This window comes from Castor canadensis, chromosome 6, assembly GCF_047511655.1.
Source record: "Castor canadensis chromosome 6, mCasCan1.hap1v2, whole genome shotgun sequence".
In the NCBI taxonomy this organism is placed as follows: domain Eukaryota; kingdom Metazoa; phylum Chordata; class Mammalia; order Rodentia; family Castoridae; genus Castor; species Castor canadensis.
In genome coordinates, this window is record NC_133391.1 from 41,768,655 (window position 1) to 41,791,071 (window position 22,417).

A 22,417-nucleotide genomic window follows, 5' to 3' on the forward strand; every position below is an offset into this window, starting at 1 on the left:
ACTTACCAGAGCTTAAAGTTCAGGGAAGGTATCTTCACCTCTACTTTTACTTCTTTTCCTCGATTACTCATTAATCACAAACCCCGATGAACTCTAAAGAGTCTCAGACACAGATGCAGAAAAAAGTGAAAATGATGGTTGCCACATCTACTTCGTTACTGGTACTAGAGAAAGAAAATTGGTCTGTTATTTAGATTATTTCTACCTTTCTTCAGGAAGATCCTGGAGCTTATGTGAACCAGGAAATTATTGATATTTTTGTTTTACTCCCGTCTGTTGCAACCTGCTTCTGAAATAATCATATGCTTAAAACGAAAACAATAGTTTTTCAGTGTATTAATTCAGATTTTTAGCTGATGTTGCCAAAAGTAACTTAAATTGAATTGGCAGTGATAAAATATTAACCCTTCTTAGGGCCTCCTTCTAACCTCATTGACACAAGTCACAGCAGAAGGGTGATAATTGCTTTGAAAATATATGTGTCCGTGTTTTATTGATGTCTGCTTTTTCAGGCTCCACTTAGGAGTGATGAGTGCTTATTATAGGATTTATCTACCTAAGCCCTCTGAATTTATTTGAAAAAGAAAAGGAAAGCTAACATGACTTGAAAAAGAAGCATTTCTTTTCACACTGACATGTTTTCAATCTCTTTAAAAAATTATCTTCATTTGCAGAAGAGTTGTTACCACAACATAATATTATTGGAAATGTGAACACGGTGCCAGTAAAATAATGTAGCCAAGCAGGGTGAAATTACCTCCCTTATTAGTCAGACTCAACTGTGTGGAGACTTGGAACCCACAGGTTTTTGTAGAACAAGCCAGCATTTTTAAAATATCTAATGGGAATATGAGCTGTATTTTGAGAGATGGCAAAAACATTTTGTAAATTCCCCACTTGGCAAACACATTAATTACTTTAAGTGTGATTTGCTGACTTTTATTTTTGGCAGTGTTGATTTGATGGCAAAATGCAATAATGTATAAAAAGTGAAGGAATCATCTAAGACCCAAACATGAATTGTGGAAACATGATTTCTTCTTCATTGTATGTGTGACTCCTGCTTATACTTGGGTCCTTCATAAGATCAGTAATAAAAGATACTAATACACTGAACAGTTCTTACGTTTCATAAAATGCTGAATTCAGTGGTATCTGTTATTATTAGCTTTTATCAAAAATCACTTAGAGGGCTGGCGAGTGGCTCAAGTGGTTAAGAGTGTCTGCCTAGCAATTGTAAGGGCCTGAGTTCAAACCTCTGTGCTGCCAAAAAAAAACCACTTAGAATTTCTTAAACAGAAATTTCCTTGACAGAATGAGACATAGAAACAATACTCATACAAGTCATTGAAACAGGAAGTATAAAAAAGTAAAATTGTAAGTACTTTGATGACATCTGAGTACTTATTTTGAGGTTATGATCATTGGGACGAGTATCCCCCCTGTTCAAAGAAACTAGTAGAGCAAATTTCACTATGCCTCCCAGCTGGATTTCTTCAGACATTTTCCAAGAAGTAAGCTCCAGTCATTTATGCCCCACTGCTTTGACATCCCTTTTTTGTGCTGTACTTTCTTGCTTTACCCCAACCCTCCATCTCTGATGCCTCCTATGTCTCCATGCTACGCCATCAAAATTCACAAATTTGCCTGTACTTACTCATTCACTCACACATTTAACGGATACTTACTGAGTGTCTACTCTGCTACAGGCCCTGATACTTAGTCTTTTTTTTTTTTTTTTTTTTTTTTGCTGTACTGCAGCTTGAACCCAGGGTCTACACCTTGAGCCACTCCACCAGCCCTTTTTTGTGATGGTTTTTTTTGAGCTAGGATCTTCAAAGTAACTTCCTTCTTAAATCACCTTCTTTACCTAAAGGGTAATCTTATCTCTTCTCTGGCTATTCCCAACAAACCTTTTTGGTGACGTGTTTATTCTTAACCTTAGGTTAGATGAAGTGCTTATTCTTAACCTTAGGGTTTGTTGTAGGATTCTGATTGTTTTTGTTCTCATTATTTCATTATATTCTTATCAGAACCTTTACTCCTTCAAGGCTTATGGCTTTTAGCTATAGGATTAAAGGTTTTCACTGAAGACTTGTGATCTCACTGATTTGTGAATGAGTATTATCCATACCTGTAACCACCTGCTACTTTGTGTTCTGTTTCATGTCCAGTGGCCCTTTGTTTCCAGTGTCTATCTGTATTCCATTGTGGGTGTCCTAGACCTTGTTTTAATCTGGTCTACCTCCCGTGTTCATTCCATAAAGCATTATCTTCTCCAGTCACAATTTCTTGTCATTTTAGCTTTCTTCTTAAGTATTCCTACTATCCCATCTTCCTACACAACTTGGACTTTTAGCTTATTATATCCCTTTGCTTTATCCTAATCCATTAGCTCTGTCTGCTTCTCTCCCTATTCTCCTTAGATTCTTTGCTCTATCATTTTTGTAATTCTGATCTTTTTTTCTCGTGGCACTAGGATTTAAACTCAAGGCTTCATGCTTGCTAGGCAGGCACTCTACCACTTGAACCCCACCTCCACCTCCACCCCTCATTACTTAGGTTTGAATTCATAGTCTTGAGCTTGCTAGGCAAGCACTCTACTGCTTGAGCCATGCCCCCAGTCCTGGCTCATGAGCTTTTGCCCTCTACCTCCCAAGTAGCTGGGGCCACAGGCCTGTGACAACATACCCAACCTGTTTTTGAGATAGGGTCTTGCTAACTTTTGCCCTGACTGGCTTCAAACTGTCATCCTTCTATCTCTGCCTCCCAAGTAGGCCCTGTACTTTCTTGCAGAACCTATTCCCAGTTTATAATTATATAGTCATAAATTTTATTAATTGGTGACTACATCTCTGAGCATAGAGTGTGGATTTTGTGCTCAAGAGCACTAGAGACACGTTTGTCTCGTTTTCCATTATGTCTTCAATGGATAGCACATACTGATACCTGCTAGGAGTTAAATATTTTGAGGGAAAAGAGAGAAAGGAGAAAAAAGGAAGGATTAAAAGATGCAAGAATACATGTAGGAACCCTCCCCATAGTGAGTCATTAGATAGAATTGTGGAAGGCTATTTTGGATTGATTTTGGTGAACTGGATACTTTATTTGACAAAGGAGTCAGACTGTCCTAGGTTGGAACCCTAGCCTGGCTTTTCTCTCTGATTGTATGACCTTAGGCAAAGTACTTTACCCTCTAAACCTATTTCTTCTTCCATAGAAATGAGAATTATAATGATAATAATAATAATAATGCCTTCTTGATAGGATCATTGTGAAGTATCAGTGAGATATATGTACTTGCAACAGTGCCCTTCAAAGCAGTCAAATAATATAAATTATTACTAAATACTGTGATAACATTAATTATTCCATATTAAAAAATATTTGATCTGTTGGTCAAAGAATTAGCATGCATTGGTAAAAAAAAAACATGTCGGGAAAAAAAGACTTAGTGTAAATAGTAGAATCTCTATTTTACTTTGTTAGGAAATGCAAGTTCAAATTCTCATCAGTAGTGATTATGAGACACTTAAAGGAGTTAGGAGAGCTTGGTAGAATTTGTATATGTGTGTATAAATATATGTGTTTGTGTTCTTAGTAATACTTAGGAAATGCTTATCAGCCCAGGAGCTTGTTAACTTTTTATTTTTGTAATTATAAAACAGATTGAGTTTTAACGAGAGTTTTGCCCAAGTCAAGAAAACTAGTGGACATCACAAGTGATAATCTGGTTTATGCAGTGACTGCTTAGACTCTGGATAATCTTCCTTTTTTTTTACCATTCCCCCCCTTTCTCTTCAAATCACTTTCCTTAGAGATTTAGGTTTCTTACTCTCCCAAGAAACTATAGCAAGATTTCCCACAAATCTTGAGTCCTTTACTTTATTGTGGAGCAGAAACCTGAAGATGCAGTTGCCAACACCTGAAGTGCCTCATTGCTTTGCTTTCTTAAGAAAATAGGTGTGTGGTGGAGTCATAATTTATTCCTTCTCATTTTGAGTAACAGTTTATTAGCTTATGATTTAAGCAGACCATCTGGTCTGCTGGCACTGGGCATTGTCAGTCCCGAACTTTCTCCTTAATATGTTACTGCAGGCAGCTCAGTTACATATTTGAATCCCAGCGCTGGCCAGGGCTTTTTAGTGCGAGTGTCTTAAAACTTCTGTTTTTAAAAGTTGTGATGTATCCTGGAGAATTTCTTCACTATTTAGTATAGTTATTTCTTCTTCTTTTTCTCCTCCTGCTTCTGCTTCTTGGCTTTTAATACTTTTGTTTCCCATTGATGCTTCTCAGTACTATCCAACAACTGCTGTGTGGTATGTGTGTATTAGAAGACATTCCCAAATGTGCTAGTCAGACGTATTCTTCTAGATTGCAGAAAAGGGACAGAAAATGAAGTCATTCAAATTGACTTTCAAACTATTTTCCTGACTTGGGGCCAGAGATCAAATCAGGTGATCAGTTGGAAATTCTGGTTTGTGGTACCATTCTTGTATTGTATACCAAAATGCTTTGTAACTCATTTGAATATGTGTGTAATCTGAGGCAGAGATACATGGTGGATCTGGTACTCAAATGCATAGGGAAACTAAGCTTTCAAGAAAACTGCTTTACTAACACAAAACTCTGAAAGCAAAAGTTTCTAATGAAAGGTAAAACATGTCTTTCTTTAAATGAGGTAGTTATAAACAACTACCACAGAAATAGTTGAAGATGGTTGCCATTCCTAAATTGGCAAAAAAAAAAAAAAAATCCTCAGGGGGATGAATAGGCAGGGAATTCAAAGGTAAGTACTTGATAAGCTGTTGAACTTAAATATTGGCAGGGCAGAAGAGGCGATCCAGGGTAGTCCATGATGGAAAGACTAATAATCAACCAAGCCTTCCCCTTTCTCTTTTTAAAAAATGATGCAGTCTGATGTGTTGGCTCATGCCTGTAATCCCAGTGCTGGGGAGACTGAGGGAGGAGTATCGTGAGTTTGAGGTCAGCTTAGGCTCATATAGCAAGACTCTGTCTCAGAAGAAAAGAAAATCTTTAAAGCCCCAATTGGTTCTTTTGAAAACTAAGAAAATTGGCCTTTGGTATAACTAGAAGAAAATGACACACAATGAGTGAACAATACTTAGAATGATTATAGGTTCATAACTACTAGTTTTGCAGGGGTTAAAATGATACAAGGGTAGGACCAAGGGTGTAACTCAAGTGGTAGAAGTCCTGCCTAGCAAGCACAAGGCTCTGAGTTCAAACCCCAGTACTTACTCTCTCTCTCTCTCTCTCTCTCTCTCTCTCTCTCTCTCTCTCTCACACACACACACACACACACACAAAAGATACCAGCTATTGCTAGTAATTTGAAAATTTAGACTAAATGACCAAATGTCAAGAAGAGTGTAACATAGCAAAGCCAGATACATATGAAAAAAATCTGAAAAAAAATGAGTCGGCAATAAAAATTTTTCCCATAAATTTCAAGCCCAGTGATTTATATTGGTTACTTTTAGCAAATTTATAAGGAACAAACAGTTTCAATCTTACAGAAAAAATTCCAAACAATAAAAAAAGAGGTGACTCAGCTCCTCCTGGCTCATTCCAGGTCATAACTGAGAGGCAACAGCTACTTTGTATGTTGTTGTCTTGGCAATAGCAAAAATCAACCCAACTACACAGAAGATAAACTAATATCCCAATGCACAAGCAAGTCACATGGCCTAGCCCAATTCAAGATCCTCTGTGTACCATGCACCCATTGCAAGTGTGTGTATGCTATTACTATAAAAGAATAAGTAATTCAGATCCACCAGTACTTAAGTCTATCAATGAAGCCAAGTAGGAAATATCACGTGATATTGTTTATAAGAAAAGATTTCTTAAATGAGATATGATCACAAACCCTAAAGTAAATCCTTGAAATATTATATTTATATATTTCTTATCAAAAAATACCTAAGATACTGTCCCTAGCTGGGGATGTAGCTCAGTGGTAGAGTGTTAGCCTAGCATGTGCAAGGTCTGTGTTCAATCCCCAGCACCACAAAAAAAAAAAAAAAAAGAAAAGAAAGAAAGAAAGAAACAAGATACTATATTCAAGGGAAGGAAAAGGTAAGCTCTGAACTGTGAGACGGGATTGATTGCACATATCATTGATGAAAGGTTGCTATTTAGAATATGTGCCCATTTGTTTGTTTATAACTCTGTTAAATCAACAAGAATAACAAAAAGAAGCTAAAGATGGTGTGAGGTGATAGATTTGACTATGAATTTCAAAGAAGAAGAAGCATAGATGGTCCCTAAACAAGTAAAATATGTTTAACTTCTCTCTGATTATTATTGAGTGGTAGAAAAATTTGGTAAGAAGATTAAATTGAAAACTAATTGAAGAAAGCAGACTTGTTATCTGAGGACACTAATCAGTGTTATTGCTAAAAGTGCACAGACAGCCAGTATGTGTCTCCTAGTGTGATGTAAAATGAACACAGCCTTCTGTATGAAAGAATACTGTCAGAAGGACAGAAAAAACAACCCAAATCTATTTAAATGTTTAGATGCTTCAGTTTATAGAAAACTTGGAAATGGGAGGAACAGATGAAATGGCATTGTAGAGACAGCCAGTTGAATCCAGAATGTGGTACATGGATAAGTGACTTAGTTTCATTGAGAAATTAATGGGGGATGAGAATGGGAGGATAGTGGTTTGAGGCCAGCCCAGGTAAATAGTTTGTGAGACACCATTTCAAAAGTAACCAGAGCAAAATGGACTAGAGGTGTGAGTAGTACTGAACTGCATGTGTGTATGTACGCCAAGTTTTTTCCTATGCATACGTACATACGTATTGTAAGATTTAATTTATGAATTAGGCATAGTAAGATATTAACAGCAATAACTAATAATAAAACAGAACCATTGCAGTAATATAGTATAATAAATGTTATGTGAATGTGGTTTCTCTCAGAATATTTTACTATACTTTTTTTTTTTTTTTTTGGCATTGCTGGAGTGTGAACTCAGTTCCTTGCACTTGTTAGGCAGGTGCTCTCACTTTACTTTCATTTCACCTTTTTTATTTAAAGAGAGCACCTTATAGTTTCTCTTTGTCATATGCAAATTGCCAACATCACTTTGTACTTTGGGGCTATTACTAAATCAGATAACCACTGTAAGATCAAGACAGTGGCTCCTATAACTGAGATGGCTACAAAATGACCAATAGGCAGGTAGCATGTTCAGTGTGGATACACTGGAACAGGGATAATTTACACCAAAGGACTGTGTGAGATTTCATCAAACTGCTCAGAATGATGCATGATTTCAAACTTAGGAATTGTTTATTGCTTCAATTCTTCATTTATTATTTTCAGACCACAGTAACTCAAACTGTAAAAAGCAAAACCATATATAAGGAGGGACTACTATGTGTATGTGTCTGTCTTATTGTTAGTTCTGGAGTGTATACATAAGCTCTTATCAGCGTTCACTTTGTTTTCATTTATGACAATTTGATGGTTATGTATAGCAAGGCATTGTTGAATTGGTTTCCTACCTTTAAATAATTTCAGCTTTTTTTTGCTGACTATGTGGAGAGTTCTTTATAACTATGGCTGTTGAAGTTCTTGTGCTGTTTATACAGTAGTGCCAAGTCAATTGGATGTCCATACTGATAAAAACTAATTTTGACCATGTACACAAAATGTATACAGAAATCAGATGTAGATATGCTGTAGATCTGAACATGAAACAATAAAGACTTACAAGACAGAACATGCACAAAAATGCTCTGAACATAGAAGTATAAGGGAAAAAAGCAATTAAACTCCATCACTTTTTTATGATAAAATTAAAAATTTCTCTTTATCAAAAGTATCATTTTTTTGGGAGGCAGCACTGGGGTTTGAACTCAGGGCCTTGTACTTGCTAGGCTGGTGCTCTACCACTTGAGCCATACCCTTAGCCCTAAAAGTATCTTAAATACATTTTAGTATTTCACACCACAGGAAATCATACAGTTTTAAGTATACCCATAAACATGGATGAATCTCAAAGATCAAGTTAGTGAAAAAAATCTGTAAAGTTGTATGCAGCAAACAGCATTATAGAAATTCTGTTTCTATTAAATTAAACCAGGCAAAATAATCATGTGTGGGAAAACAGAATCTGGAAGAGGGATACGAATTCAGTTTCTAGGGTACTGGTAATGCTCCGTTTACTGATCTGTATGCTGACTTCATAGATGTGTTGATTTGAAGCAAATTCTTCAAGTTGTACATTTATTGTTTGTTTTTTATATTTATATTGTATTTCAATAAAAAGTTTCCCACAAAGTTTAGCTGCATCACACTGTTACAGGGTTGGCTTTCTTTTGTGCAGATTTGATTATTTACCATGCTTGTTGTATGTGTGTGTAAAATATTTCTCCAAGTTACATAAGAAACTGTTACTATTGGTTACTGGGAGTGGATAAAGACAGGGTGGGAGGGAGACTTTCTGAGGTGTGTTCAGTAAGTCCATAAAAGACATATCCTGCACTCCCTGCTTTAGAGCACCTATCATTGGTGCTTATCCATACTGATTAAGAACCTCTGTAAAACATTTGCACCCCATTGTACACAATATTTTACACAAATTAGACTGATAAAGTGGAATCATCCTATGAGCAGCTCTCAGAAGGGCAGGTATGTCTATCTGTGTAAAATTTGCAGATGTGAGTGTGTGCCCAAGCAGATCTGTATGACAGTGTGAGGATCACATTAGCTTAGGACATCAGCTTGATCATTTCTGAATACATAAAGTGATACAGGTGCCAAAAAAAACCAAATGTATTGGCTTCTGTCTCTGTTTAGCAACTGATACCAGCCAACATGGAGAGGTAGTGATGAGGCACTCATTTCTGATGACTGAGAACAACTCTGCTGTGTTATACTGCCATTTTGTCTCCAGTCGCTCTGGCTTTAAAATATACAAATTGGCTTATGTAGAAGTCAGTGAAAGACAGATACCCTTCCTGCACCTATCCTACCTCTACCTCTACCTCTGAAAAAACTAGCTGTCATCAAGATTATTGACAAGTAGCAGTCATGAGACTTGCCATCAGTGCTCTTGGCTGCTTAAGCTGCTTACCTGGTTTAGGTTACTTTTTGGTGATAACACATTTTCCTCAGCATACTTTTTGCTTCTGAATTAAAGTGAAGATGTTTATTTAAATAATTCTAATTTGGTAAATAACCAGAGTAAGTGGGAATGACTGATAAAGTACACACTTGCTGTTTTAGTCTCCCCCTGGGATTTTTTTTTTTGTTTTTATGTCTGATTCTATCAAGAACTCCCCTTCCCCAGGCCTCCTTTTATCTGGTCCTTTTATATTTTGGGGGTTTTGGATTTTTCTTCTCTATCTTCTTTAAAACAAACAAACAAAAAAATCTGGCTACCTGGCTTTCAAGCAATAAACTGGTTGAGTTCTGGCCATTTCATTAAAAAGAACTTTTTAATTATACCATTAAAAATTTTAGTTGAGGTGAGTAAAAACTACTTTTCTTTGTGTTTGTTGAATCTTTTAGTCAAGTTCATTTCTTTCATTTCCTAAGATCCTTCTATAAATATTATGATTTTGTTCTCTATATTTTTGTTTTTCATGTTATTTTCTGAAAATTTCTAGACCATTTCCATATGACATCCATAAAAGGGGTTGTCTATGGCAGAATGTGACTTCTTGAACTTTGTGCTCTTGCCCAAAAGAAAATTATACATGTGTACATATAAGTACCAAAAAGCAAATTGAGTTCTTTCTGACCTAAACTGAAAATAGTTCTAGCATCAGGACATTGTTATTTCCTCTAACTTTGTAATACCTATGTCTGATTTAGGGAGAGTGCAGAAATTTCTCTATGTTTTTGTATATCCTTAATTGTGTGAGCCCAGGAGTTACCCATGGCCCAACTCTCACTGCATTTGACCAGGATGTTCTCTTTTCCTTCTTGGTTCTTGTGGTAGGTGGAGGAACTGTTGATGGCCATGGAGAAGGTAAAGCAGGAACTGGAGTCCATGAAAGCAAAGCTGTCCTCCACCCAGCAGTCTCTGGCAGAGAAGGAGACTCATTTGACCAATCTTCGGGCGGAGAGAAGGAAACACTTGGAGGAAGTTTTGGAGATGAAGTAAGTGTTTATGACATTTTTCTTCAGGCTCATGCTTGGTTAAAATGCTTCTCCCTGTGGCTTACCCCTAATATAGGAAGCCTAATTGTATTGCTAGATTGTATCTCACTTTCTAGAACAAATTTTGTCAAATGTAGCACAAATCCTGATCCAACAGGATTTTTGCTTCTATTTCACCAAATTTTAAACTATGTATCTGTATCTAATTACATCTCTGGAATTTCTAAATTTTTCTGGAAAGTTTAGGCAAATTGGCTAGCTAATTAGGGGAGAGGATTATTGGTTCTCAGTTCTTAATGAGGACCAGGCAATGTTTAAACATACTTTTTATGAATATGTCCAAAGGTACAAAAAGTAGAGAGTGGCATAATGAATCCCTGTATACCTGTCCTTCAGATGGAATAATTAACATTTTGGCACACTGGAAGCCAGTTTTTACAGAATAGTCAATTCTTTTTTAGATGGAACTAGGATTTGAACTTGGGGTTTTGCACTTGCAAAGCAGGTGCTCTACCACTAGAGCCATGTCTCCAGTCCATTTTGCTCTGGTTATTTTGGAGATGGATTCTCCCAAACTCTTCGCCTAGGCTGGCCTTAAACTGCAATCTTCCCCATCTCAACCTCCCAAGTAGATAAGATTATAGCTACTAGTGCCCCACCAGAATTGTCACTTTTAGCAAAGCGTTGCTACGTATCATTTCCCTTCTTACCTTAAATCTTGTGGATTTTTGAGATTATAATCTTTTGTGAGATCTGTATATATCTGCTAGTACAAAATATATACTTCTTTTTCTCTTCTGTGACCTTCTGTTAAGAAGTATGTCTCTTAGCCAGGTGCCGGTGGCTCAAGCCTGTAATCTTAGCTACTCAGGAGGCAGAGATCAGGAGGATTGTGGTTCAAAGCCAACTCGGGCAAATAGTTCGAGAGACCCTATCTCAAAAATACCTATCACAAAAAAGGACTGGTGGAGTGACTCAAGGTGTAGTCCCTGAGTTGAAACCCCAGTACTGCAAAAAAAAGTATGTCTCTTTTGAAAACCCAGCAATATTAGTTCATTTGCCATTAACAACCTTCACCGTTACCTAAAGACCCTACTCCCATTTTACTGAAACCTGGTCTTCCCTGCACTGTCCTCATTATTTATGTTAGGTCAATATTATCTGTATTTTTGCTGTCTTCTCTTTTGTTTCAGAGGAGATTTCTTTCTCCGTCATTAGGCCAGCTTTCTGTCTGTACCATGGATTTTCTGCACTGACTCCTCCTTTTCACTTGTCCTTCATTTTCTCTCACATAATCCTTGCTTGCCTATTGCTTCCTTCCTCTTTGCGTAAATGCACAGTCTTGCTAGATTAAGATACGGTTTTTTCAGCCTGACTAGTGCTTTATTCTGTCATTGCCTCTGTTTACTTTGAACTCTCGATACATTTGAACAATTGAAAAATAGAGTAGCTGAGGATCTGGCTGTGATCCTCCATTTTAGTTTTCATGAGCGATGATTACTCTGATATTGTGATGGAAACTTGTGGGTTGAGGAAGCACATATGGGGATGTTACTTGTGATTATGGGCTGTTAGGCCACAGTGCAAGATTAAGTGATTTTAACCTTTTCGAAAAGATTACAGATGATATGCTTTTACATTGTAGAGATAATATGCTTTTACAAGTAATGGGTAAGTAAAGCCAGAAGTGGATTGATATGCTGGCACAATAGAGAGAGTTCTGAGCATCACCATGAGAAAAATAATTGCAAATAACCTTGTTAGAAGCAAGTCAGTGAAAGAGGCTTATAACCAGTTTTTATCACTGGAGGGATGGAGTAATAGAGGTAATCCTTTGGCAATAGAGAATAAATTTGAAGATGTTAGGGACTCATTTCTAGAACAAAATATGAGTTAGAGTTGAGAAGAAAATCCTCCATTAAAGTATATAGAGAAATGATGTCTTTTACCCTGGGTTGCCCTGTACCCCAGCCATGTGGTTTTTCCAGGAGTGGAGATACTTTTCTTTTCATCTAGAGCAGTAATTTGAGACTCATACTCTTTCTTAAGTGTAGATTTTTAAAGTTTTATAAAGTAATGATTTATAGAGCCTCTACTAAAAAAACTGTACCGTCAAGCTAGGTATAATTAAGCACAAAATACTCTAAATGACAAGAGTTCAAGGTACAGTAAACATTCAGTCTTACCTCCTGCTATGTTCTGGTCACCCTTCTCTCTGTTTTGTACCAATTCTAATCATCTGAGCTGAGGTGACTCGGTTTCTGAAAATTTGCTCAAAGTATACTTTATTTCATTAATTTATAAAGAGGCTTGCCCCCCTTGAGTAGTATGGCATGAGCCTTTAACAACCTGGTAACCAGCATGAGCACACATCCAAGCAGCAAAGAGTCTGAACCGTTCTGCCACTTATTAGCTCTGTGACCTCACAAATTATTTAACCTCTCCATGTGGTTTGTGTGTGTATGTGTATGTGTGTGCGTGTGTGTGTGTGTATTTGTTGTTATTTTGTTTTTCATGATCCTGGGGTTTGAACTCATGGCCCTGCTTGCCCAGCAGATAGTCTGCTACTTGAGGCCTGCCCCAGCCCTTTTGCTTTAGTTATTTTTCAGGTAGGGACCAAAGTTTTTGTCTGGGGCAAGCTTCAGACTTTTTTCCTTCTACCTAGACCTTCTGCATAGCTGGAGTTACAGCTGTGCTCCACTATACCCAGCTTGTTCTTTGAAATAAGATCACTAACTTTTTATCCAAACTGGCCTCAAACCACAATCCTCCTTTCTCTGCCTCTCAGAATCTTCTCATTTTTCAAATAATGTTAATAACAGTTCCTGCTTCATAAGAATTTTCATAAAAATTAAACAAAAAATTGCTAATATGTACAATTAAGAATGTCTGGCCCAGAAAGCAGATGATAGCTGTTCATTTGCTATAGGTTTTTCCTGATAATGATTTATAGGAAAACAAGATTATTTGAGCAGAATTTAAGAAGAGAAAGGCAATGTCCTGTGGCTGTTGGCAATGACAACCAAATTCTTCACTCTGTAACCATTATAGACTAATCTTATTTTAAACATTTAATAATTACTTAATTATTGGTAATTCAACAAGCAAAGGAGCTTGCTTAGTATAATTAGAGAACTTAAAATATAGACACATAGGGATCACAGGGTGCAGAGAACTTGGAACACACTCGTACAACTTGAGAATAGGAAGCATCTCCCTGAGCAAAGGCAGTTGCCCTTTTGTGTAGGGAATCTTCACCAAAGAAGTAAGTGTAGTTTTCTGAGATAATCCTGACCTTGTCAAATAGAGAGAACCACAATATAGTTCTTGTCAATCCTAGACTTAGGGTTATAATCTCCAAGCGTCTGTTACAGATAAATGGTGGCCATGAGTGTGGGGTTATGTGAGATTGCCCTTGGTGGCTTGCCAGTGCTTTATTAGGAACAGTTGAGTTGATCAGCCAGCCCTTCAGGGAAAGTACCTTTTTTTAGGTTGGGTAGTGTCACTGGGGTTTGAACTCAGGGCTTCACAATTGCTAGGCAGGTACTCTGCCACTTAAGCCACTCCACCAGCTCTTTTTGTTGTGTGTTGAGTATTTTCAAGATAGGGTCTTGAGAGCTGTTTGCCCCAGCTGAATTGTGATCCTCCTGATCTCTGCCTCCTGAATGACAAGGATTACGGGCATGAGTCACCAGCCACTGGCACTAAGGAACCTTTTTATTGGCAGATCCCACAGTGGTTTTTCTTTTTCATATACTGTGGCTTTGTTGTCATTTTTTTTTTATTTCATCTTATTTTTTTTTAATTTGTTTATTTTTGTGGGACGACTGTTTGAATTCAGGGCTTCATGTTTGCAAAGTAGGCACTCTACTGCTCAAGCCATACCTCCAGCCCATTTTGCTCTGGTTATTTTGGAGATGGGGTCTCACAAACCATTTGCCCAGGCTGGCCCTGAACTGTGATCCTCCCAATCTCAGCCTCCCCAGTAGCTAGGATAATAGGTGTAAACCACCAGACCTGACATTTTGTGTTTATGTTTTGAACCAGTTTACTAACCTATAAAATAGGAATAATTTTAGACTTACCTCATGAATTTGTTGCTAGAATCAACTGAGATGACATAATGAAAACACATTAAAATTGGTGAACATGTGTATTTGCAAAGCATGATATTTGCAACTGGAAAAACCACTTAATTCTTCAGTTGCATTTTTCCCCTAAATTCTCAGCTCTCTGAAGATGTAAGCATGATGTAGTTCCTCAACCAGCTGATCTAAAGAGGTCTCTTCATTCTATAGTTGCAAATGCTCTGAGTAAATCGGAAAGTAACTCAGAACAAACAGTTCTGAGTTGGGAGAAGTTGGGGGCCAAGGACTAGGCTGCTCATTCACTGGCTGAGATTACCCAAGGTTTACTAGAAATGAGAACAGAATTGTGACACGGCAGGTGGAGACATGCTGGGGAATCTCAAGCTCTACCCCAGCCAGAGTGGAGAAATCTTCATCTAGCTGTGATAGCAGAAAAACTGGGTTTTAGGAGTAGGGACCATGACCCAATATAAGGACTTCTTTGTTAAGAAGACAAAGCCCCAAGAAAGTCTATGTAAGACAGACAGAATTTGGAGGATGAGTTCTACCAACGTAGAAATGTTGGGACATTCCTAGAACCTTAAGCAGATCAGTCAAAAAGGGGGAAATCCAAACGCATATACACCCATACATGTTCACCAATTTTAATGTGTTTTCATTATGAATTAGGTGCTAGAGTAAAAGTCACTGTTCTTTAGAAGATAGCAGAACTCAGAGCTGTGGCATATCATTTTCAGTGTCCTGTATTTAATTTTTTTTCATGGGACTGGCGTTTGAACTCAGGGCTATGTGCTTACAGAGCAGCTGCTGAAATATTTAGTTTTTTAATTGCCAAAGAAACAGTAACACATGACATGACCCACAGTAAAGAAATTAGGTGATTTCTATCACCTCATGGAAATCCGAAATACTTGATTTAACAGAAAAATACTTTCCTTCCTTCCTTTCTTCCTTTCTTCTTTCCTTCTTTCCTTCTCTCCCTCCCTTGTTACACAGGCACTCTACCATTTGAGCTACTCCACCAACCCATAAAAAGACTTTAATGTCATTCATATAGATAAGTATATCTATGTACTTATATAGATATAAGTATAATATAAGATATAAGTGTGTGTAATATATATGCCAAAAAAATTAAAAGGAATAAAAAGAGAAAAGCAAAAAGAAAAGAAAAGCTATTTGAGAGCTGAAATAGAAGTGTAAAGTTGACTGGTTGGTCTAATGGCAAATAAGAGCTGACAAAGACTCAGTGAATGTCAAAATAGAAATTATCCATGGGGGTGAAGAGGAGGATAAAGGAGAATGATGGAGGGCTGCATTCAACTATTATATATTATAAGAACTTTCGTAAATATCACAATGTACCCCAGTACAATAATAATATAATAAAAATTAACCATTTTAAAAATGTAAAATAAATAAGTTATCCAATCTGAAGAAAAGTAACATGGTCTTCATAAGGTGAAGAGAGCTCAGTGACATGTAGGGCAGTACCAGAATGCTAGCATGCACCAGTGGAGCACTAGAGATCCCTAATGTGAGAATGAGCAGAGATAAGTATTCCAGAAATAATGCCCAAAGTAACTTCTCCAACTTGACTTAAAAGTGTAAGCCTCTGATTTACAGATCCTACACATACAGTGAAACCAGCCCATAACTACAAACATAATCCAATTTCTGGAGACAAAATATGCAGAGAAAAAACCAGCTGAATAAAAAAAGGCACAATACATAATGGAAGCCATTGTAGCTTAGATCTTATCAAAAACATTGGAGGTCTGAAGACAATGAAGTTTCTCTTAAAGTACTGAAAAGACATTGTCGGCCTAAACTTGTATGACCAAAGAAAAACACTCCTTAAAAACTAGGATTGGGCTGGGGACGTAACCCAGTGATAGAGCACTTGCCTGCATGAAGCAGGCCCTGGGTTCAGTCCCCAGCACTGCAGAAAACAAAACTAGGATTAAATGAAAATATTTTCAGGACTGCAGGTATACCTAAAGCATTAGAGCACATGCTTTGCAAGTGCAAAGCCCTGAGTTCAAACCCCAGTTCCAACAAAAAAGTATATATATATTTTTTCAGATAAACATATATTTTTTTCAGATAAACATATCTGATACTCATATTATAAAAAGAATTCATCTCTAGAAAACACACTGTCTAAGAAATGCTGGGAGTTTGGCTCAAGTGGTAGAGCACCTGCCTAGCAAGTGCAAGACCCTGAGTTTAAGCCCCAGTACTGCTAAAAACAAAGAATTTTTAAAAAATGCTAATGAGTGTTCTTCATGCTTAAGGGAAATGAAACCAGGTAAGAGCATGAATCTACAGGAAGAAACAAAGAGCACCAGGCTTGGTAAATAAGTTGATATATATTGTGCACTTCTCACAATTTCCTAAAAAGATAATTGACCAGTTAAAGCAAAAATAAAACCCTGTGAGATGGAGTTTATAATATACGTAAAAGTGAAAGATAGGACAGTAGCACCAAAGATGAAGTAGTGGAATTACAGATGCTCAACAGCTTGTATTGGAGTAACATCTTGATAAACTCAGTGTAATTTGAAAGTATTGTAAGTAAAAAAAAATCATTTAATATACTGGGCCTACTGAACATTGTAGCTTAGCAATACAGTTCACTAGAGTTTGATTGCCTACCCTTGTGATCCCAAGGATGATAGGGAGTTTGGGCTCCCGACCTATTAGCAACTAGGGAAAGATTCAAGTTCAAAATTCTAAGTATAGCTTCTGAATGTGTATTGCTTTTGAACTGTCATAAAATAAAAAGAAATCATAAGTTGAATCATCAGAAGTTGAGGGCCATCTGTTCTGTTGTAAAATTATTATAGTGGTGAAGTAGAAGTGTTCAGCATACAGTACAAGTAGTACTTGTAATCTAAGTAGACTTTGATCAGCTAAAGTGCTTATTGTTAGCTCTACAGCAGCTACCAAAGTAACAAAAGTATAATGCAAAAAGCAAAAACTCAAAAAGCTAACACTTTTAAAAAAAAATCAAGATCTTTATTCATTGTCACAATTTTTGGGTAATAGACAGGTACTAGATTCAAACCATAGTTTCCTCTCCTGTAAGGCGAAATGTAATAAAGTCTCATTTTACTGCTTTCATTTTCTTTTTTCATCTTTGAGAGAGAGCAGCAAATTGAGTAGCTCCGAATTGAATATGAACTGAATAAAAATACCGTAATGACCTTTATAGTACACAGGTATGTTTCAGAACACTTTTTTCTAACAAGACGTTAGAGGAAATAAGTTGCCCTACACATAAATCTCATTATGGAACACAAATCTAATTATGTTACAGATATGTTTAGAAATCTTCAGAAGTTCCATATTTTATTGAGTCCTTCATGATTTTGTCTCTTGATATACTTCTAACTTTATTTCCCTTTATACTTCTTTATCTCCACTTTCCAGAAACATCTGTTCAGAATTATCTTATATTTTCCCTTCTTCATGCTTTTTTGTTACAACTATTCTTCTGTCTTAAGTGGTTTTCCCATAACTTTGCTTTTTAAGATCCCCTTCTAATCTCACAACTCACACCAGGTCATTGCCTATTAAAAACCTGTCTACATCAACCTAGTCAGCACTAGTCTCCCTGTCACTTGCCTCTTTATTTTGTTTTCCTTCATTTTGTTTTTTAGAGCATTTAAAACTATGTGTGCCATAAATCTGTGGAGGACTGTCAATAAAATACTGAGGTGACATGTCCCCTACTTTCATAGAACTCACAGACTTGTATACATATAGTGTTTTGTGAAAATGGTTGTATTATAGAGCAAAGCATAGGGTTCTCTGACTGCATATGAATGTAAACAGCCAACAGGAGTGTGCATATGTTTTGATAAACATCCTAGAGGAGACAATAGGATTTTAATAGTTGCTTATAGCCGGTGCCAGTGGCTCACACCTGTAATCCTAGCTACTCAGGAGGCAGCGATCAGGAGGATTGAGATTCAAAAACCAGCCCAGGCAATGCAGTTCACGAGACCATATCTTGAAAAAAACCATTACAGTAAACGAGCTGGTGAAGTGGCTCAAGGTATAGGCCCTGAATTCAAGTACCACACACCCAGTACCACACACACACACAAAAAAAAGTTGTTTGTATATGTGTTCATGTTTGTACAGGTTTATGTACTTTTATGGAGTTATTTATGTATGCTAGAGTTTGTATATGTAGGTTTTTAATATATCTGAAATGTTTGGTTTGAGAAAAGTGCTTTATTTTAGTTTTCCCAATCATAGTACTACCCACAAAACTATCACGTCCCCCATGTGCCTGAGTGTGTTTTGAGGCTCAGTACAGTTTCCATTCATCTGTTAGAAATGAATGTTCTAATTCATTTTCTTTACTGTTCTAGCTACTGTTTTGAGTTCTGGTATTTTGTAGAGACTATCTCTCCTCAGTGCTCTTTGCCAGAACCTTCTAGACTCTTTACACTTTCATATGATACTAGATAGTTTCTTTGAAGAAATCTTAAGAGATGTCGATAGGGATTTTATAAACTAATTTAGGCCAAATTTGATGTTTTTAACATAAAGTCCTGCTATCCAGTGACATCTGTTTGTGACCTTCATTAACATCTTGTGTGTTTACTCAGCAAAGTTCTTATGCCTCCATGTTAGATCTATTCCTAGATAACATCATTTGCTTCTGGTAAATTTTTCCTGTGAAATTCTCTAATGCTTTACTGCAGGTGTGCAGAAAGGCTGTTTTTAAAAACTTGCTCTTGTAGTCCCCATTGTGCCTTTATTAGTCCAAATAGAAAAATAGTTTTTAAAAAAACTAAAGCAGTGGGAGGGGGAGGAGAGGGGAGGGGATGGAGAATGGTGAAGGGGTGAATTCAAGTATGATTTTAAGAACCTTTATAAATACCACAGTGTACCCCTACCCAGCACAACAGTACAAAATAAATAAATAAAATAAAATTCCAACCAGTGCTATCGTTTAAAAGCAAACAAACAAAAAAACCCTAAGGCCAAGCTTGGTGGCATAGTAGGAATTTTGTTTCTCACTTGCCTATCAGGCCAGTATTCTTACTGTGCTTAGGGAGTGCTTTTTGAATCTCTGCTGTTTGTGCTGTTTTCATTCCTATACTTTGTGTCTTTTATTTCTTTCTTGTTTGATGTTTGCTGGAGGTATTTTCTACTTTGTTTTTCTTTAAAGAGCCAAAGTTGGATGTTCTTGGCTATCTGTGTTGTTTTTCCTCCTTTGATTTCTGTTGTTATGAGCTCCTGTTTTCTTTGATTTACGTTTGCTTTTTACAGTCACTTGAATGTTTTCAGAAATAGTAGAAAACTATAAACTATTCTTTAAAAATTCCATTAGTTGTAGCCAGAGTTTGATACATAGAGTTTTTATTTTTATTTTTATTTTTTGGCAGGACTAAGAGTTGAATTCAGGACCTTGCCCTTGCTAGGAATATCACTATATGACTTCAGCTACTCCACAAGCCCTTTTTATGTTGATTATTTTTGAGATAGGGTCTTGCTTTATGCCTAAGCCAGCCTAGGTTGAGATCCTGCTATTTGTGCTTCCCTGTATAGCAGGGATAGGGATGGCAGATGTGCACCACCATCCCCATCTTATTCATCGAGATGGGGTCTCGTGAACATTTTGCCCATATTTGGCCTTGAACCTCAATTCTCCTTATCTCTGCTTCTGGGTTAGCTAGGATTACAGTTTTGAGCCACTGTGCCCAGCCTGGAGATTTTTTTGTGTGTGCATTATGAAAGTGTTCTGATTTCCGAAGCTTTTCTTTTTAACCAATGTGTTATCTAGGGTTTGGGTGTTTCATTTCCTCAAATTGGGGGTGAGTGTTGGGGAAATGTGTTTATTATTGATTTCACAGTCTTACTGCATGGTGGTGAGAAAATGCAGTCTGTAAAAGGAAAACACAAGAGGCATAAGCTCAACTGCAGTAGAGATATTTTTAATTAACCACTGACCAGGTACACAGACATTAGACTGTATTTTAATTTAATGTCAGGATGATGCCATCATTTCCAAGTGTTCTTAGACGTCCTGCTTTCCTGCCTCTTCCAACATCTCTTCAACATCTGCTTGGCAGGACTGAGTCACATGCCAAGTCATTGGGGAGGAAAAATGAAATCCCCCTTTTTTACTTAAGGCTAATTAGTCTCAAGCATTAATATCAGAAATGGCATAGGAGTCCATTTTTGTGTTTTGTTTTGTTTTTTGTCTTAACATTAATCAGTATCTACCTCTGAGTGTAGAGGCATAGAGCCACACCACACAAGGAGTAAAGTAAACGGACACATGAAAACTATTGAAAGTTCTCATTTCCAACTTTGGAATGTTGGCTAAGTAGCCAGTAGTCTCCTGCAATTTCCTCCTAGTCATTGTCTGTCAATATGCCTATCTCATGGCATTTATTGGAGGGAAAAAGAGGATGTTGGTTAATTTAGAAAGATGGATGCATGATGTTCTGTTAGGAGAACTTCTGTTTTACTTATTTAAAGTCCCTTTAACACATTCTATTATTTCTGGGTTTTATAGTGTGGAATCTTCTGTGTGTTAGAATTCTGCTTTTCTTTTCTTTTTCCAGTGCTGGGTCTGGAACCCAGGCCCTCACACTTGCAATGCAAGCATTCTACCACTGAGCTAGGTCCTCAGCACCTTTAAAATGCTTTTGTTTTTGCTTCTGCTGATGCTGTTGTAACTCTTAAATTTTCCTTATTATGGGGGAAGGGCATTGGGAGGAGGGGTGAGTAATCTCTCTGAGCTCATTTTTGGTGGTGCTACTTTCCTTGGAAGTCCTGTTCCTTCAAGTCAGCTTCTAGTTTATCTCTGGAGACCCAATGATTCTGAACGTTTTTATTTTCCATTTCTGTGCCTGAGACTTTGTGTGTCTTTCACACATCAGTGATTGATGTCTTGTGAGTGAGACAGCCTGTGCTATGGACACCCAAGCTTCATTGGGCTAATAAGAAATTTTTCTAAGGGTCTCAGCTTTTACAGGTGGAGCCAACCTTTGTGGCTTTAACTTTAAACACAAATATTAGTTCCAGTTTTCATTCTGCTTAAACCCTGGAACTTTCTCCCTAGTCCTTATCTGGTAAGGCTTAAAACCTAGTTTATTTTACTCCCCTCCTCCACAAATCATATCTATTTAAATTCCTATCAGTGTTCTTACTCTGAGTTCTTCATTGTCGGCCCTTCTGGTTTAGCTAATGTTTGATAATAATTGTTACTTTCTATTTTATACTATAATATTTTATAGTCCATATTTTATAATATGACTTTATTTTTATACATTTGGAACAAGAGAGGAAAAGTTCGTTTGTTTTTTGCAATACTGGGGTTTGAACATGGGGCCTATACCTTGAGCCACTTCACCAGCCCCTTTTTTGTGAATAGGATGTTTTGAACTGTTTGTCCAGGCTGACTTTGGAACAGCAATCCTCCCAATCTCTGCCTCCTGAGTAGCTGGGATTATAGGCTTGAGGCACTGGCACCCAGCTGAGAGGAAAGTCCTTTCATTCACAATGTTTAACAGAAGTTTAAGTTCCAACTTAAACTAAATTTATTTCTTGTCAGTTTTTTTTTTCCTCCAGCTCTCCTTTCTGAATTTTTGTCAGCCATTTTATACACATTCTTTTCCTTCCTGAAAGTCTTCAAAATCCATCACATGAATTTTGATTGCTGCTTTTTAGAGAGTATCTGTTGCAAAATTTTTATCATTGCTTATGATGGGGATGAGGTAAATTACCCCTCTCTCAAACCACAATTTTATGTGGAAAGCATTAAAAAGGCAGTGATGAAAGATGTGCTTACCGCCCTGTGTCTGTATTTCTCAAATGGTACTTTCTTCTCTAAGTTTTGGTGAGACTGCTGCTTGCAACTTTTGCTTTTACCCAAACTTTACATGTGTCTTGTGGAATAGCTTATTTTTAAAGAAAAAACCCTTTCTGTTCTCAGCCTGTTTGTGGTACCCAGCTCCTGTTGCTTTGGCTCAGAGTTCCATTCTAACCTCATGATAAACACCTTCGTATCTCATTATATCTTAAACGCCATAAGCTCTTGGGGCAGACTTATAGAGGGAGCATGCTGTACTATTTAAATGAGCCATGACAGGCCTAGGAATGGAACTTACTGCTGGGAAGTAGACCAGGTGGTATTAAAGGGCCTTGTTCCA

The 22,417-nt window shown here is 37.1% G+C and overlaps 1 protein-coding gene across 10 annotated transcripts in view; it reads left to right on the forward strand.

Moving 5' to 3' along the window:
• Erc1 (ELKS/RAB6-interacting/CAST family member 1) overlaps window positions 1-22,417 on the forward strand; it is a 442,275-nt gene that overhangs the window by 249,267 nt on the left and 170,591 nt on the right. For all 10 annotated transcript variants that reach the window (XM_074076350.1, XM_074076353.1, XM_074076356.1 and 7 more), the window contains one exon: window positions 9,986-10,146. In XM_074076350.1, the coding sequence (XP_073932451.1) occupies window positions 9,986-10,146 (161 nt within the window). The remainder of the gene's footprint in view (window positions 1-9,985; window positions 10,147-22,417) is intronic.